The 19251-nt window shown below is 48.1% G+C and overlaps 1 protein-coding gene across 21 annotated transcripts in view; it reads right to left on the bottom strand.

Annotated features, from left to right (window-relative positions):
- Positions 1-6076: 6076 nt before the first annotated feature.
- Positions 6077-19251, bottom strand: part of LOC126989206 (autophagy protein 5-like) — a 31077-nt gene continuing 17902 nt past the window's right edge. For 13 of the 21 annotated variants that reach the window (XM_050847800.1, XM_050847806.1, XM_050847802.1 and 10 more), the window contains 5 exons: positions 14364-14515; positions 11738-11883; positions 9883-10041; positions 9163-9362; positions 6086-6980 (listed from right to left, as the gene is read on the bottom strand). In XM_050847800.1, the coding sequence (XP_050703757.1) occupies positions 9341-9362; positions 9883-10041; positions 11738-11883; positions 14364-14515 (479 nt within the window). In that variant the 3' untranslated portion in view covers positions 6086-6980; positions 9163-9340. The other 8 variants (XR_007743033.1, XR_007743031.1, XR_007743032.1 and 5 more) reach the window with 8 other exon arrangements.

Below are 19251 nucleotides of genomic sequence, written 5' to 3'. Positions count from 1 at the left end.
TATTATGGAAGAAGAAGTAAAAGAAGCACTTAAGGAAATGATAATAGTATAGAGCAGCAGGACCCTCAGGGCTAACAGTAGATTTAATAAAAGCAGCAGGAAAGGAAGGAGTGGTGGAATTGACAGGAGTGTTAAACCATGGATTAAAAAAGGGAAAAATACCAGAAGACTGGAAAGGAAGCTACACTATACCCATTTTTAAAGGGACAGGAGATGCTTTGAAATGTGGTAACTCTAGGGGGCTAAGGTTACTGGAGCATGGCAGGAAGGTGTATGAAAAAGTCCTGGAGAAGAGGCTGAGAAGGATGATAAGAACTGATAAATGTCAGTTTGGCTTTTGTCCTGGGAGGTCAACAACTGAAGCAATATATACTATGCGAGAGCTTCAGGAAAGGTTCATGGAGAAGAGGAGGAGACTGTATCATGTTTTTGTAGATCTAGAGAAGGCATTTGACAGAGTACCATGGGGAATTATAAGATGGGCATTGAGAAGACAAAGAGTACCACAAGGATTGGTTGAATCGGTGGTGGCACTACATGAAGGTACAAAATGAAGAATGAAAACAGTGGTGGGAACATCAAATGAGTTCGAAATTGGAGTGTGGGTTCAGCAGGGCTCTGCCCTTAGCCCGCTCCTGTTTATAACAGTAATGGAGGAGGCAACAAAGGAAGCAGGAGGAGAGGCACCATGGGAGCTGCTGTATGCAGATGACTTGGTAGTAAATGCAGAGACAGCAGAAGTGAAAGAAAAGTTTAATAAATGGAAGGAAGGAATGGAGGAGAGAGGTTTGAATATTAATATGGAAAAAACAAAGTATATGGTGACTGGAAAAGAAGCAAGAGAGAAGATTAAATCAGGAAAACACTCAGGTGGATGCTGTGGGAAGGGAGTAGGGATAAATTTAGTCTTATGTTGCAGGCAGTGGTGCCACCTTAGATGCTCAGGCCTCAGAAGTGTAAGAGGAGTGCAGAATTTTACATGCCCGGCTTGTGTAAGGAGACAGCAAGGACAAGAAACTGAGAGGGATGAACTAGAGGTGAATGGAGGAGAGCTGGATGAGGTAGTACATTTCTTGTTATCTGGGAGATGTTCTGGACTGTGAGGCAGGAGTGGAGAGGACTGTGAGACAGAGCGTGGCGGCAGCGTGGTTAAAGTGGAGGGAGGTGACTAGTCTACTTGTGAATCGTAGCATCCCTCTAAAGAGCAAACAGCAGTGTACCAAGCGTGTATTACAGTGGTTCCCAACCTTCTTTTCAGGCGACCCCAATCATGCACCTCTAGACATGACTGCGACCCCACTAGTTTAGTTGTATATGTGTTATTATAATGGAATAACACCATGTTTGATATTTTGAGGTTTTGGCAACCCCAAGAAAATCGCTTAGCGACCCCAGAGTTGGGAAAGGGGGGTGTATTAGATCAGTGATGTTGTATGGAGCAGAAACATGGGCTCTAACTAGAAACTTGATAGAGGTATTGAGAGCAAATGATTGCAGAAGGCTGAGGTATGTGGCGGGCATCAGGTGACAAGACAGGGTGTCCAGTGCAGAGGTAGCTAACAGTGTGGAGTACAGGACCTGGAAACAGTGCTCAGAAGGGAAAGACTCCGATGGTTTGGACATGTGAAGAGAGCAGGGGAGGATACAGTGCTGGGCATTTTGGAGAGATTGGAGGTAGAAGGAAGGAGACCAGTTGGTAGACCTAGGAAAACGTGGAGAAGTGTATACAGGAAGACTTGGCATTGATGGGATTGGATGAGCATAGGGCAGAAAACAGAGTGGAATGGAGAAGTCATAAAGTGTCCAGCCGCTCAGGAAGTGAAAACGGACGTTAAACAAAATGATGATGATGATGACTTATAAATGAATGCCCTTGCTGATTGATTACATGTGAATTAAAATGAGTTTTTGCCCTGTGAGTAAATCCTCAATTAATGGAGCATTATTTTTGTCTCAGCACAATCATAACAACACAGAGAATGGCGAGGCCCACAGGTTGCTGCCCCACTCTTTACAAACAAAATGGTGCTGGCACCAATCATACATTCAATTCAACAGACTTTTAGCATCAATCTACACTCCTTGCCCTTCCATTAGTCCACTTAAGTGAGGAATTACTGTACAAATAAACTGTCAGGTGTTCAATCTGCCCTTTGCCCTATTATAGGTACAGAGCTGTATGTACGGCTTCACATAATTTCTCTGTGGCCTGCACTGCAGCCACCTGGCAATCACCTTCATCCGGGGAAAGTTGACTCTTCAGAGTCCAAGGCAGCTGGCTACTGGTGGGGACTTGTGGCCTGGCTCATGATGACATGATCACTGTTTAGGACAGAATCAGGCCAACAAACTTCCCTTGTGTCTAGCTGCCTGGAGGCAGTGGTGGGCACCGATAACCGGAAAGTTAGATTCACTGACTGGTAATGCACTAACTAAAAGTTAGCTTCGTTTACACTAAATTGCTAAACTGATAAAGAAATTAGTGGAAGCTAACGCTAACCTCTAACCGCTAACTTTTTTATATGGATTTAGCTCCGGTTTAGTATTTTGGCTCTAAAACCCTTATAAACAAACCTAGTGACCTGAAACTTCAAAATGTTGTAGCTTAGACATAGAGCTTTCTAGAAAGGTATAGCATGCATGGTCCTCTTGGGGTGGCACATGACGCACCAGAAGTGCAAGACATTGGGGTTCGCCATATCTCTTGATTTAAGGACAAAGTACTTCTCCAGGTGGGGCCACGGGTTCCAGATCTTCTGGGACTCCTGGCCGTCAGCTTGAGTGTCCTCCGCCTCACCCACAGCTGCTGACGGCCCCCTAACAGGGCCAGCATCCTCAGGCGGAACAAAACGTCCTCCTCCGGTCACCTTCCATGACTTTGATATCAAACGATAAACAAGGCGACAATAATGAACACAACTGCAGTGACAACGTTGCAGCTGAACTGAACAAGGAGCCCAAAGAGCAACAACAAAAGAGAAGAAAAGAAGCCTCCAGTTTTTCCTAAATCCGTATATTTTACCCAAAAATTCCAGCAAATTTACGCACATTTTACTTTTTTCCATAACTGTCACTTTTATTTATATCATTTTAAGTTTATTTCTTGTCAGGTGGAAAATATTAAATTCTTGGTATTAAACCCCAAGTTCAATGAGTTGGAAATGGAAGATGCATTACCCTAAAATACCCAAAAGTTTCCCTAATAATTGTCCAATTACCCAACTTTAAGGCATAATTTACCAAAAACTGGAAGCACTGGCATTGTTGCGCTACGTGGCTCAACTGGTGCTGTGTCTGCCCACAACGGATAAAAGCAAACCTGTATGAACTTTTTAGTGGACTTTAAGTTAGCGGACGAGGAACTACATGTAGCAGAAGCTAATTGGTCCACTAGCTGCTACCAAAGTTAGTGAAAATGCTAATCAGCTAACAAAAAAGTAACAAAAAGGTTAGCTTTGGTAATTAGCAGTTAGTGGAACCGTGCCCACCACTGCCTGGAGGAAATGAGAGAGAAAGATTTACAAGGAAGATAGCATCATAGATTAGGGAACAAAGGTTCAGAATATTCTAGTAACAAATAAAGATAATAAATAGACTTGGGAAGGTCACATCAACATGCAAATAAATGATAACAAAGAGACAACCAAAGTAACAGTGTGTCAAGCCAGGAACCACATGAGCCACAGCAAACCACGAACCAGGAAGAGATGAAGTGAGTGGCTGGGATGGGGCACCTCAACACCAGACACAGGGGCAGAGAACCAGGCACACATGAAGTGAGTGGCTGGGATGGTGCACCTCAGCACCAGACACAGGGGCAGAGAACCAGGCACACATGAAGTGAGTGGCTGGGATGGGGCACCTCAACACCAGACACAGGGCAGAGAACCAGGCAGAGATGAAGTGAGTGGCTGGGATGGGGCACCTCAGCACCAGACACAGGGCAGAGAACCAGGCAAACATGAAGTGAGTGCCTGGGATGGGGCACCTCAGCACCAGACACAGCGCCAGAGAACCAGGCACACATGAAGTGAGTGGCTGGGATGGGGCACCTCAGCACCAGACACAGGGGCAGAGAACCAGGCACACATGAAGTGAGTGGCTGGGATGGGGCACCTCAGCACCAGACACAGGGGCAGAGAACCAGGAAGAGATGAAGTGAGTGGCTGGGATGGGGCACCTCAGCACCAGACACAGGGGCAGAGAACCAGGCACACATGAAGTGAGTGGCTGGGATGGGGCACCTCAGCACCAGACACAGGGGCAGAGAACCAGGAAGAGATGAAGTGAGTGGCTGGGATGGGGCACCTCAGCACCAGACACAGGGGCAGAGAACCAGGAAGAGATGAAGTGAGTGGCTGGGATGGGGCACCTCAGCACCAGACACAGGGGCAGAGAACCAGGCACAGATGAAGTGAGTGGCTGGGATGGGGCACCTCAACACCAGACACAGGGGCAGAGAACCAGGCACAGATGAAGTGAGTGGCTGGGATGGGGCACCTCAGCACCAGACACAGGGGCAGAGAACCAGGCACAGATGAAGTGAGTGGCTGGGATGGGGCACCTCAGCACCAGACACAGGGGCAGAGAACCAGGCACAGATGAAGTGAGTGGCTGGGATGGGGCACCTCAGCACCAGACACAGGGGCAGAGAACCAGGCACAGATGAAGTGAGTGGCTGGGATGGGGCACCTCAGCACCAGACACAGGGGCAGAGAACCAGGCACAGATGAAGTGAGTGGCTGGGATGGGGCACCTCAACACCAGACACAGGGGCAGAGAACCAGGCACAGATGAAGTGAGTGGCTGGGATGGGGCACCTCAGCACCAGACACAGGGGCAGAGAACCAGGCACAGATGAAGTGAGTGGCTGGGATGGGGCACCTCAACACCAGACACAGGGGCAGAGAACCAGGCACAGATGAAGTGAGTGGCTGGGATGGGGCACCTCAGCACCAGACACAGGGGCAGAGAACCAGGCACAGATGAAGTGAGTGGCTGGGATGGGGCACCTCAACACCAGACACAGGGGCAGAGAACCAGGCACAGATGAAGTGAGTGGCTGGGATGGGGCACCTCAACACCAGACACAGGTGCAGAGAACCAGGCACACATGAAGTGAGTGGCTGGGATGGGGCACCTCAACACCAGACACAGGGGCAGAGAACCAGGCACAGATGAAGTGAGTGGCTGGGATGGGGCACCTCAACACCAGACACAGGGCAGAGAACCAGGCACAGATGAAGTGAGTGGCTGGGATGGGGCACCTCAACACCAGACACAGGGGCAGAGAACCAGGCACACATGAAGTGAGTGGCTGGGATGGGGCACCTCAGCACCAGACACAGGGGCAGAGAACCAGGCACACATGAAGTGAGTGGCTGGGATGGGGCACCTCAGCACCAGACACAGGGGCAGAGAACCAGGCACACATGAAGTGAGTGGCTGGGATGGGGCACCTCAACACCAGACACAGGGGCAGAGAACCAGGCACACATGAAGTGAGTGGCTGGGATGGGGCACCTCAACACCAGACACAGGGGCAGAGAACCAGGCACACATGAAGTGAGTGGCTGGGATGGCCTCAACACCAGACACAGGGCAGAGAACCAGGAAGAGATGTAGTGAGTGGCTGTGATGGTGAACCTCATCACCAGACACAGGGGCAGAGAACCAGGCACAGATGAAGTGAGTGGCTGGGATGGGGCACCTCAGCACCAGACACAGGGGAGGAAAGCTTCAGGGAAACACTTTTCCTGCACTGGATTACTAATGACTTACAACAACGATGATGATGATGATGATAATGAATACTCAAAAAACTTTCTAGTCTGCCATAGCAAGTTTGTACAAAGGCTTGAAAACACAGGAAGGAAAACTGGGATGCTCTGGAGACCAATCCCCCAGTCATTACTGTTATCTAATATCATTATCAGCTATTATTATTATTATTATTATTATTATTATTATTATTATTATTATCAGCCAGTACTAGTCCACTGCACAAAAAGCCTTTCCTAGCATGCTTCAGTTCTCTCTCCCTGATGCTAGTGTTTTCCATCCTGCTCTGCTGACGGTTCTAATGTCATCGCTACACTTGGTTCCCTGTCTGTCTTGGCTTCTATGACTCCTAGTTCTCCATATCTCTCTCTGTCTGGTCTTGTGTGATGCATCCTGCCCTGGCTAAGGTTCTTATTTCATCCCTCCACCTTGGCTGCTGTCTGCCCTGGCTTCTATGACTCCTAGTTCTCCATATCTCCCTCCGTCTGGTCTTGTGTGATCCATCCTGCCCTGGCTAAGGTAATAATTTCACGTCCATCTCATTATATATCACTCAGGGTTCTACTTCAGCACATGGTTTCCCACCTCTGTCTGTCCATCAGTGTAGCTCACCTCACTCCAGGCAAGATTCTATTTCACCTCTCCAGCCAATTTTTGTGTGGCCTGACCATTCAATTCCTACACTTGCTGGGTCGCCATTCTATTGAGAGCACAGATGAAGCACTGCCGCCATCAGCCTCACCTAACAGCCTCACCACACCCCAAGTAGCTCTTCACTTGCCTTCACTTGCTGGGCCACTCGTTATACTAATGCAAGGTCTGCCATTACGAAGAGAGCGTTTTAGCTAGTTTGTCCACATCATTCCAACTAATATGCAATACTAACAGGAAAAAACTAAGTAAGGAAAATGAGACCCAGCAAAAGTCTCCATTTGCTCCCTTCCCTGCATGACCTTTGCATACCTTCTCCTCCCATCTCAACACACAACAAAAAGCACACCCCCATATAAACAACATCCCTTAATGTGTAACAGCTGATACCTTGGTCTGGGCAGGAATATCACAGAAGTGAAGTTGTCTGGGTGGCCGAGGCGTTCGCTGAGCCACTGCAGCGCTGTGTCCTCCATGCCCTGCGTCACCAAGCCGTCACCTGCACATCACAGCAACCGTCAGGGTCCGTCCACACGGTCAAACACTGTCTGTCGGACAGACACTGTGTTACCATATCATAAGGCGAACCAGGATGACGTCATAGGCGTTGAAATGAGGGAAGTTGATATGGCAACAAACAGTGGTACCAGATGAAGTTGTGTACCATAGTTTCTACTCCGTTCACCAGGCAAAGACCGGCAGACAATGTTCAAAGTTGATGTTCGCTGGCAACCCACGGGTATCTAAGTCAGTGTTAGTATGGGCTCAAGACAGGTGACAGACGTACAGTCAGCCATATTGACAGGGCAGGTGAGATCTAATCAACTGACAGCCTCAGTTCATCTGGTTAACAAGTAACTTTGTTCATCCTGTGCCTGGCAGTATCGTACACTTCCAAGCCTCTGTCCCACCAGGCAGTGTCCGATACTACGAACATGGGCAGTGTCTGGTACACCTCTTGGTGCTCGCTTCTGACGTCATCAGCGAGCCTTTCCACTTTCCATTGTTAACTGGTAACAGCGTTTGTCCGACGGACATTGTTCGACCGTGTGGACGCACCCTTACAAGGCGTTCTGCACTGGTATCACTATGAGCCAGACATGGCCACACTGAGGTCCCTGCCATGATACTTAAGTTCCTATTTTTAACGTCTTGGCCTCCCATTATGACTGTTAACCAAGGCCACAGAGGAGATGAACCGGGTGTTCATGTGGCTGTTTTTCCCGTCCAAGGTGCAGAGGTTGTGTAACACTGTCTCCAGGATCACAGAACACTCCATGAAAATTTCAGCAACTGCTACAAGAGGCTTTTCAAATGGAAACTGAGTCACTGATATGTTTAAAAATAGGGACTTTATTCCCTCAGCCACCCCCCCTTCCTGGTGTGACTGATCCCTGCCTCAGGTTATTTATGTTGTGTTGATGAAGGTGACCCAATGCATGAATACTACAGCAAGTGTTAGAAACTGGAGCTGATGCTGATGTTGGCCTGGAGGGTGAGGGAGGCTGTGGGGCTTATTGGGCATGTCAGCCGTGATGGTAGGGGCTGAGGCTACTTGTAGTGTAGACTGTTTCTCCTGCTGACATTGGTGAGTTGAAGGCAAGAAGCAACACACACCTCTTGTTAGCTCATCAGGCATTGTTCTGTCCCTGCCCTCCCCTTACTTTACTGTCTCCTAGTGTTCATACTCCATGGAGGGGACTCAGGGTCTACAGTGGGGCCCTGGCTCTAGTGATATTAAGAGGCTGAAAAATGTCCAACCATTTCAAATGGTCCGTTTGGGCGGTAGATTCCTGGGTCCTCTCCTCCCCTCTGCTCTGCCACACAGCCCCAACACCTGTTTTTCCCTCTCCTATGTTACCTGTAGCTAACACATGAGAGGGAAAAACAGGTGTTGGGAATGAACAACAGAGCAGAGAAAGAAAAGACAAGAAATCCGCCGTCCAAACAGACTATTTGAAATGGTTGGACAAAGACTGATTGAAAATTTTGAATAAAAAATAAAAACAGACAAGAACTCATTGGAAAATGCCTTTTTGTGCTCTGTCTCATGTGCTTTAAACAACCCAACCTACATTTATAGATGAACATAACCACCAATATGGAAAGGCAACGAAAAAGCTCTGACTGTGTGTGCTCTCTATTGAATACAGATGTTGGGAGTGTGTTTGCTCACTGAAAGCCCAGACCTCTGCCACCGTGACCACTGCCACCCCCACCACCACACCCAGCGAGACACACGGCAGCCCCCTCTGGTGCTGCAGCAGCCCTGCCTCGGGCTGGCCTGTTGTTGTGCAGACGGGGGGCAGTGTTTGTACATAAGGCAGACGATGTAGTTATGTGAGTGGCCAGTGACACCTTTGCAGCACCTTCTACAAATGTTTCCTTTGACTGTGATTGTTGTTTTCAGTAAAGGGTCGCCTATAAGAGCTGCTGAGGGAACACTGTGATGGGGCTGCTGTGTGGAACGCTGTGTTTGGTGCGCCCAGCTGATCCAGTGTCAGTGTGTTTCACCCCACGCCCACGGGGAGCTGTGTGACTCACCAGTGGACGGAATGCACCACTGCAGCGGTCAAGTCCTCTGGTCTAGCAGGCTGCTGCAGGGGCAATGTCACACACCAGCACTCAGTTGGCCTGAGCCGCATAGCTCCCCATGAGTGGGGCAGGTCAAGCGGGACACTGGATCACTTGAGAGCAACAAAGCTTCATTATGAGGTCACCAGGGCTTACCAGTAGGGGTCATCCTGGGTCACAATGTGCAGGATGTCCAGCTTGTTGAAGGGCAGCCTGGCTTCCTTGCAGGGAATGTGCTTGTTGTCCTCCTTGGGGTCATAGTGGAAGTAGGCGTGCACCCTCACCTTGCTCTCCCTGAGGTGCACCGAGCTGCTGGCCGGGAGCAGCCTGAAGGTCATGGTGCCCTCCGCCTGCACCTGGAAGGGGACAGGAGGTGGGCTGGTTACTTGTGGGCTCAGAAAAATAAATAATGATATTAATAATTGTAATGATAGCTTTATTTCATCCAGAGCAAGTATACAGGAAAAGCAAGGAAAAAGAGAGAATAAAATTTGACCAACAGTTATATATATATATATATATTTATATATATATATATTTATATATATATATATATATATATATATATATATCTCTCTCTCTCTCTCTCTCTCTCTCTCTCTCTCTCTCTCTCTCTCTCTCTCTCTCTCTCTCTCTCTCTCTCTCTCTCTCTCTCTCTCTCTCTCTCTCTCTCTCTCTCTCTCTCTCTCTCTCTCTCTCTCTCTCTCTCTCTCTCTCTCTCTCTCTCTCTCTGTCACTACCACAGCCCACAGGCACATATAGGTCTCTCTCTCTCTCTCTCTCTCTCTCTCTCTCTCTCTCTCTCTCTCTCTCTCTCTTCATCCTTCCCTCCCTTCCCTTCCCTTCCCTTCCCTTCCCTCTCCCTCCCTCCCTCACCAGCATCTTGTGGACATCCGCCGGTGTCTTGCCCTCCACATTGAAGGTGTTGACCCCTGCACCTCGTCAGCAGCATGGATGAGGCCGGAGCAGTCAGCCATGCATGATGCGGGTGATGATGATGGCTCCGGAGTGGTCGTCCTGCTTGATGGTGGCTCCCTGGGGGTAAGTAAGGAAGGAACGTGTTAATGTTGAAGACGATGCCATTGCCACCACAAATTAATTTTTGTTTTGTTTTCTGTTTATTGGGGGCAAAGGAGGGAGTTCAAGGGCAAGACAGACAGAGAGATAGAAGGAACAGAAGGCAGGGAAAGGAAGGGAGGAAAGAGAAAGAAGGAAAAAGAAAAAGAGGAAGGAAGGAAAGAGTTTACCAGCGGAAGGGATGAAAGAATGAAGTTGCTGGTTAAGTCTTGCATAAAGGGTTTGGACAGTATAGGGATGAGCAGGAGTGGAAATACAGACGAAGGGAGGCTGTTCCAGAGTTTACCAGAGAAAGGGATGAAAGAATGAAGATGCTGGTTGACTCTTGCATTAGGGATCTGGATAGTATAGGACTGAGCAAGAGTTGAGAGAGGAGGAGGTATGCAGGTGAAGGAGACAAGTAAGACACACCCAGCCACTACATCTACACACAAATTCCACAAAACCAGTCTTTCTACTCCCCACAATAGGCTCTGCTCCCTTTCCCTCCTGTGGCAAGCACTGGGCAAACAGCAACAAGGGTCAGGGAACTCAACACAGACTGAGGCACATAAATAGTGTCTTACATAATGATTCTTAAACTGGGTGGCCATGACTTCCATCTCGACCAAAGAAAAAATAAATAAAAAGAAGGAAATGCCAATCTTTTCAAGTGCACTGCCTCAGATGACTGTTGTGAGGTGCTGGCTGTCTCTTTAAAACACTGAATCAGCCTGTACTCGCCTAGAATATTTATTACATCAGAATATTGAGAAGCTAACCTAACCTAACCTAACAAAGCCCCAAACAGTTACTATAGGTCTTGCCTCAGAAAATTCATACATGCTTCCTTACTAATGAGACTCTCTACAACAAAGTGAGGTCATCCTTAACGTGTCAGGCTCCCACCATGACTGTTTCCCAAGGCCACAGAAAAGACTAACCGGGTGTTCATTGGTGTTTTCCCCGCTCAAGATGCAAAAGCCATGTAAAGCCATCACCAGGATCACGAAACACTCCATCAAAGTCCCAGCAGCAACTTCTATGACAAGAGACTTTTCAAACAGGGTAAGTGAAGGGCAAATACATTTAAGATACAGACAGAGAGACAAGATTCCTACCATTGGCTCATTGCTCTTCACCCACTGCACAATCTTGACTGTCTCCTCATCCTCATCACCCTCGACGGGTGTTTCGGGCAGTGCAGTGTGAAGTCCTTGGCAGCAATGCTGGCGTGTGCCTGGAGAACTCCCTGCTGGATGAAGGAATGAAGATGCTGCTGCTCAACTCTTGCATAAGGGATCAGGATAGTATAGGGATGAGCAGGAGTAAAAATACAGACAAAGGGAGGCTATTGCTGTTTCAGAGTTTACCAGTGGAAGGGATAAAAGAATGAAGATGCTGGTAAACTCTTGTATAAGGAATTTGGACAGTACAGGGATGAAATAATGAAGATGCTGTTTGACTCTTGCATAAGGGATTTGGATAGAATAGGGATGAAAGAATGAACCCTTGCATAAGGGATCTGGATAGCATAGGAATGAGCAAGAGTAGAGTCATGACAGTGAGGGGGACTTCAGGATGGCAAATATCAAGCTTGATGTACAAACAAACCTAAAATTAAGACACAGAACTGAGGAGAAAATGTACGGTTCCCCCCCAAGCCACGACCAACCTGGAGGTGTGGCGACTACAGGATGGCAATAGCTTGCTGGCGTCCGGTGAGGGTGTGGTGCGGTTGTGTGTCTCCCTCATGATAGGAATTCCGATCTCCTCCACACTGGACATCAGAGCCTGGCATGTCTTGCACGTGCGGTTGATCTGAGAGGAGGAGGAAGAGGAGGAAGAAGGTTTAGTGTTGACTTCGGCAAAACCTAGTGATCTTATTTGTTACTGGGGGAGCTTTGGGGGTCTTGGCAAACCTGGCGTGTTCTCATTTTTTGTTGATTTTTAAGGTTAGGGGCAAGACAGAGCTAGTTTGTTGATTGTGACTTTGAAAACATTGTTCTAGACCCATCATCATCATCATCATCATTTCATCGACGCCTGCTCCTAGGAGCTCCCACCAGGGGATGGCCACGGCAGAAGAGCTTCCAACTTTCTCTATCCAGACACTCCCTCCTTGCCTGCTCAAAGTTTATCAAAGATCTTTCCCCCCTCTCCCTAACGTACTCTTGCACCCTATCCCTCCATTTCACTGGAGGTCGTCCTCTAGCATTCCTTCCCTCTATCTCACTCACATACACCCTTCTGGTTATCTTACTCTCCTCCATTCGCTCCATGTGGCCAAACCACTTTAAGGTCTGTCGCTTCACTTCTTCCACCACTCCACACTTCTTCCCTTCACCCCCGTGACACATTCCAAAACTCTCGTACACACTTTCATTACTCATTCCATCCATTCTACTCACACCACAAGCACTCCTCAAATAACTCATTTCCACTGCCTGCACTCTAGACCTCTGACTTTCATTCCAGGCCCACGTTTCACTTGCATATGTGAGGGTTGGTACTATTATTGTATTTCTCAAATCCCTCTATACCTCCATGCTCACACTTCTGCCATTCATGATTCGTCCCAAAGACCCTACCACCCTTCTTCCTTGCAATGCCCTTTCTCTTGTCTCTCCCTCCATACCACCATGCTTACACATAACTGATCCAAGGTACTTAAACTCATTGACCTCCTCCATTTCTTCACCATTCAAAATTATTTTGCATTCTTTTTCACATTCAATTCCCACTCTATATGGGCATACAAAATCTACAACCTCACTTCTACTTCACTCACAAACCATCACTTTACTTTTGTTGACATTTACTTTCAGCTTTCTCCTGTTACACTGACAGAACACCTTCCTCTGCAGGGACAGGGGCAGGCTGCTGTTACAGTGACCCAGGCAGTGTTTGCTGTGTACAAACACACCCCTTAGAGAAGTGTTTAGTAATACATATTTATGTTTGCACTATTAAACAATTACACTGGTGTCATTTCTGTCTTTTATTTACACATCATTACTCCAGGAGCATCAAGTGGGAAAGGTGAGCTATACTTTAAGACATAGAAGGAAGAAATTGGTACTGGCAAAAAATAATAATGAGGAATGCAACCTTTGAAAGAGTAGACACACACAGCAACCAGTGTGCTCCCTTGGTGGAGAGGTTGACGGCTAGCTATGAACACACCGGTCTGGGTTATAATGACGACCCACCCAGCTGTTCATCCTTCCTTTTGGGTTGGTCTATAAAAGGGAGCCTGGGCAAGGCAGCTGTGGTGACCCAGATACTGTAGTGGCCATGTCCTGGGGCTGAAGGGTCCTTACCCGCTGCTGGCTCAGGGGCCAGAGGGATGAAGATGAGCACCACAGCCAGGCACACTTGTAACATGTGCCCCAAACTTTACCTAATTACTGCAAACCAGGCCTACAAAATGAATAAGAAATCAGGAGAGAAATAGAGTGGAACAATTTTGGTAAACATTGTATTATTATGACTATAAACCTGCCCCTCTCCCTGAGGAGAAGGGTGCAGTCTGTGCATATTCCCAGCCCTAAAATGTGCTTCATAAACTCTGCACCTCACACAAGACCCAGAGAGAAGTTAAGAAATGTGCCAAGCTGAATGGAGAAGAATGCCAGGCACAACATGGGGAGACAGGCCTTGAGTGTCCTGGACCAGGGAACAGACAAAGGTTAAAGGTGTCCTGGTGCCTATGAAAGGCGAGGCTTGGACTTGTGCACTTCATCTCATGCACCTCACAACAGCTGAGGAACCAAAGCACCCAGCCAGCGTGTAAGTCAGGGCAGACAGAGAAGCAGGACGTGAAATTAGAAGCTTTGTGGGGCAGGATGAAGTGTATTAACATCAGACACAGAGACAAATGGACTTTGTTTTCATTAAAGGAAGCAACTCCAGGGGGAAAAAAACACTAATCTCTGCTCCAATAAAATAAAGTATAGAGGAGCTGCCAAAAAGAGTTGTGAAAGACCTTCATCCTATAGCAGAGAAATAATGGGCTGTATAACTCAACATTTTGGCACCCAAGCACACATACTTGGCAAGGCTTTCATAGGCATTTTGGGCATTTCCAAGGACAGTTTTATGACCCTGGTGGTAGTTTGACCCTTCTTCTGTACCATGAACCTAAAAGAGCACTCATGAGAACCCAATTTATCTCCTGTTTGGCCTTTGGAAACAGTTGATGTGATGGACGAAAGCGTTTGATAATACCGACCAATATATGACAATGACGATGACGTGTGTACTGATGCAAAATTGAGTATATATAAGAGTGAGGAGACCTTAGTGAAGCCACAGTGAAGCCTGCCATTCCAGAGTCCCTTCCAGAGGTGTTTGTGGTCCCTGGCCTGCAGGCTGGTGGTGGTGACCTGCCCGCGGTGCTTCAGGCCGCCGGCTTCCTTCAGGGAGGACGTGAAGAGTGACTCAACAACCTCTGCAATAAGAACAGTCTCACCATTACCGGCATTTGTTGGGCTCGGATAACTTGAACAACTTTGTGGAGTGTGGACAGCCTCAGGATGTTTGTACATGTTTGTGTTGACTTTTGTAGTGACATGAAGAGGGGCTCAACAGCCTGTCTTAAGGAGAAATAACTACAGCATTACTTGTTTGGCAGACTCAGAAGAGCTGGACAAAATCAAGGTGTCCTGACAGTCAAAACATATGTTTACACCTCCCTCCCTTCCCTATCACCCCATTGTTCATCGCCGACACTTTTTATCATTCTTTTCACCCTTTCGTTTAAAGCCCTTCCCTCCACCTTCCCTGGCACACTGAGTCACCTTATTCCCTGTGACTGCCACAACCATCCCTTCTTCCTTCCCGTTTGTTCAGTGGCACAGTGACGGCCCTCCTCCAGTGTTCCGGCACCTCACCCTGCTCACAAGCTTGGCTATGTGAGGCGTTTGGTGTAAAAGTTGTGACAAACCAATCAAAGCGGGAAGTACTGTTTTTGGCGGCATCTGGCACCTGAATTATTGCTGCATTGTGCGGTGAAGCAAGTTTCAGAAAAAGCAGCCTTAAACCAGGTGATTCATAGGCCTACAGTTGTGTGACTTCTCCGTTGAAGTCCCCAATTTATCTCGACTTCTTTCTGAAAGCTTTTTGTTCTCTAAACAGTTTGTTGATGTCACTCTACCAAAATAGTCATATACTCTGTCTACTTTCCCTACTGTTCCTTAACTGTCTATTTTGTATCGTCTGTCCAGCATGCATTCCCTCCCTTCCTCTTCCACACACCTTGTGTCCCACTACGTCCCAGGCTGCCCTTGACACTGAACTCTTCTCAACCCGTCTGCTGTAATTGCCTTCACTGTTATCCTGGTAACATACAGTACCAGGTCTTTCTCTGCCTCTGTGGTGGATAGTGGAGTGTTTCCCATGTGGTATTGGTGTGCTGGATATCCCTTCACTGTTATCCTGGTAACATACAGTACCAGGTCTTTCTCTGCCTCTGTGGTGGATAGTGGAGTGTTTCCCATGTGGTATTGGTGTACTGGATATCCCTTCACTGTTATCCTGGTAACATACAGTACCAGGTCTTTCTCTGCCTCTGTGGTGGATAGTGGAGCATTTCCCATGTGGTATTGGTGTACTGGATATCCCTTCACTGTTATCCTGGTAACATACAGTACCAGGTCTTTCTCTGCCTCTGTGGTGGGTAGTGGAGCATTTCCCATGTGGTATTGGTGTACTGGATTTCCCTTCACTGTTATCCTGGTAACATACAGTACCAGGTCTTTCTCTGCCTCTGTGGTGGATAGTGGAGTGTTTCCCATGTGGTATTGGTGTACTAGATATCCCTTCACTGTTATCCTGGTAACATACAGTCCCAGGTCTTTCTCTGCCTCTGTGGTGGATAGTGGAGTGTTTCCCATGTGGTATTGGTGTGCTGGATATCCCTTCACTGTTATCCTGGTAACATACAGTCCCAGGTCTTTCTCTGCCTCTGTGGTGGATAGTGGAGCATTTCCCATGTGGTATTGGTGTGCTGGATATCCCTTCACTGGTAGCCTGGTAACATACAGTCCCAGGTCTTTCTCTGCCTCTGTGGTGGATAGTGGAGCATTTCCCATGTGGTATTGGTGTGCTGGATATCCCTTCACTGGTAGCCTGGTAACATACAGTCCCAGGTCTTTCTCTGCCTCTGTGGTGGATAGTGGAGCATTTCCCATGTGGTATTGGTGTGCTGGATTTCCCTTCACTGTTATCCTGGTAACATACAGTCCCAGGTCTTTCTCTGCCTCTGTGGTGGATAGTGGAGCATTTCCCATGTGGTATTGGTGTGCTGGATATCCCTTCACTGTTATCCTGGTAACATACAGTCCCAGGTCTTTCTCTGCCTCTGTGGTGGATAGTGGAGCATTTCCCATGTGGTATTGGTGTGCTGGATTTCCCCTCCCAAGGTGCAGGACTTTACATTTTTCTTCACTGCATTGTAGCCGCCACTTTTTGCTCCCGTCCTGTAGCTTGGTGAGGTGTTCTGGCAGGAAATCTGCAGCCAAGGGTTAAGACTCTCACATCCTCACTCACTCCAGCACTGTGTTTCACTCCTACTCTTGCTCTGCCAAATACTTCCCTCACCTTCCTTCTGTACCTCTGCTTGTACCAGTCTCTCACTGGACACTTCCTTCCTCACATTAGATCTCTTCCTATTCCCTTAAATTCCCACTCGTCTCTCATCCTTACATTTCCTAATACCAGACTGTTGTGCCTGTCTTCCAATCACTGCATCACAATTCCCACGTTCAGTTTCCCAGATATTTTGTGTGTACTTTATTTTGCCCTGGCAGGAGAGGCAAGATTTCAACCAATATCAGACACAGCTTCTATCTTACTCCCCTGTTGGTGGGAGAATTAGTCCCAGAAATCACGGTGACACTGCATACTAAATCACGGTGAATGGTCTGAGAGGTGGGATGAGTCTTGGCTGTGTGAAGTGTTGCAGTGAGGAGGGGAAGACTGAGGTGGTCTGGACAGGAGGAGAGAATGGGTGAGGGTGAGCGACACAGAAGATTATGGGTAGTGTTGGTGGAGGCAGACCAAAGAAGACACAGGATGATAAGGCAGACCAAAGAAGACACAGGATGATACAGTGCAGAAAGACCTACAGATCCTGGGTACACTGAGGTGCTTTGGCTGTATGGATGGAGAGGAATGAAGAGTGTCAGGGTGAGGGAGGCAGCAGGTGATGGGTAGTGTTGGTGGAGGAAGATCACAGAAGACACAGGATGATACAGTACAGAAAGACCTACATACCCTTGGTTACTGAGGTGCTTTGGCTGTATGGATGGAGAGGAGTGAAGGGTGTCAGGGTGAGGGTGAGAGAGGCCGTACAGTTTATTCTCATCTTACGCAGAGGGGGCTTCGTGGTGCAGTGGTTAGCACACTCGGCTCACAATTGAGAGCCCGGATTCGACTCCCGGGCAGAGTGGAAACATTTGGGCAGCTTTTCCGATACCCTACGCCCCTGTCCACCCAGCAGTGAATGGGTACCAGGTATTAATCTGGGGTTGTGTCCCATCTCCTGGGATCTGTTCCCTTCTCCTATAATTCCTTCCCCCTCCTGTCTCTCTTCGGCATATGACCACAGATGTTGCGCCGACTAAACAAAACTTTTCATCTTACGCAGTTTATTGTAACGGGAAATTCGTCTAACCCGGGCATGATTCCACGGTAGGGAACTCTAACTCAACCACAGAAAAATTACTGTAACGCTTTATGTCTCTCGCTCTCAGTCACTAACTAATCAGCACCCCGCTCCTCCTCGCCTCAGGCCGCCCCTTCCCCACCCTGCCGCCCCTCCCTGCTACTCCCAGGCCCATTTTGTGGCACACACTGCATAGAGGCTGCTGCTGCTGCTGCCCGAACCCTGCCGGAGGTGGTGGTGTGACGCTGGAGGAGGGGAGGGAGCTTGTGAGGGGATGACATTTCTGTTAACACCATTATGAAACAAGACAGGGAGGATGAGGAAAGAAAACAACAAGAGGAGGAGGAGGAGGAGGGGGAGGTGGAGGAGGAGGCCAAGACTATGCTTCCTGCATCCCATTCTGAGTCATGTGGAGTGCCAGAAGGTGTTGATCACAGCCAACAACGCTTCCCAATGAGGTGGTGAGGCAGCTGGAAGAAGCAGTCTCAGTCTACACTTGCATGGACACAGACCAAGGAAACCAAGGCAGACAGGCACCTGCCACTTTGCACATTAACCCCTTGACTGGGGATTTCCTACCAGAAGACCTCACCAAGATACAGAAATGGAGCAAAAAGTGGCTGCTACAATTCAATGAAGAAAAGTGTAAGGTCCTGCACCTTGGGAGGGGATATCCAGCATACCAATACCACATGGGAAACACTCCACTATCCACCACAGAGCCAGAGAAAGACCTGGGTGTTTTACCAGGCTAACAGTGAAGGCAGAATCCGTGACAATCGCAGTGGACGGGTTAAGAGAAACATCCTGCAGGGGCAAGAAGAGGAGGCAATGCAGAACACTAGTAAGTTAATGAGATGTGTTGTGAGTTCCCTCAACTTGGAAGGTTTTTAGCCAGTCTCTCCCTCCCCTCAGGCTTGGTGTGTGCGCACTTCTCTCTTGAGGTCAATAAAGTGTTGTTTTTCTCAAATTCCACTGTGCTCACATCGTATTTTTCTAACTTAGTGAACAGCAGCAGAGTGTATTTTCTAATTTCTATGTGGCTACGTAAGGGCACTCACGAGTGAAGGGGAGAAAAAGAGGGGATTTAGGGAAGGGGCCAAAGAAAAAGTTTCCTCTAGTCCCTGCAACACAAACTTTCTCTAACAAGTTGGAGGCACAGATACAAAAACCTACATTAGATGAGGATACACTGCAGCTGAGGTGGAGGGTAACTAAGGCAGACATGATGACACAGTGCAGAATGGCCTACAGACCCTGGGCCTGACCAGAGGGGCTGCTGAAGCCTGAACAGTGCCTGCAGGCAGAGTGAGGCTGGCTGGACACACTCAGAGACTTGGAAAGGACTCTACTTTCTCTGAGAATGATGATAATGGTGATTTTTTTACGGCAGTGGAAGCCACAAAAATGAGACAGCAGACTATCAAGCACTGCTCCAGCTGAAGGAAGGCAGCACAGGAGGCCAAAAAGAGAGGCTCAGTTTCAATTGGAGAGGCGTTTTGATACTCTTGATGCTGACG

Source organism: Eriocheir sinensis, unplaced genomic scaffold (genome assembly GCF_024679095.1).
Source record: "Eriocheir sinensis breed Jianghai 21 unplaced genomic scaffold, ASM2467909v1 Scaffold1097, whole genome shotgun sequence".
Classification (NCBI taxonomy): domain Eukaryota; kingdom Metazoa; phylum Arthropoda; class Malacostraca; order Decapoda; family Varunidae; genus Eriocheir; species Eriocheir sinensis.
Note: the sequence above shows the minus strand (reverse complement) of the source record. Positions and strands in the feature narration are given on the sequence as shown.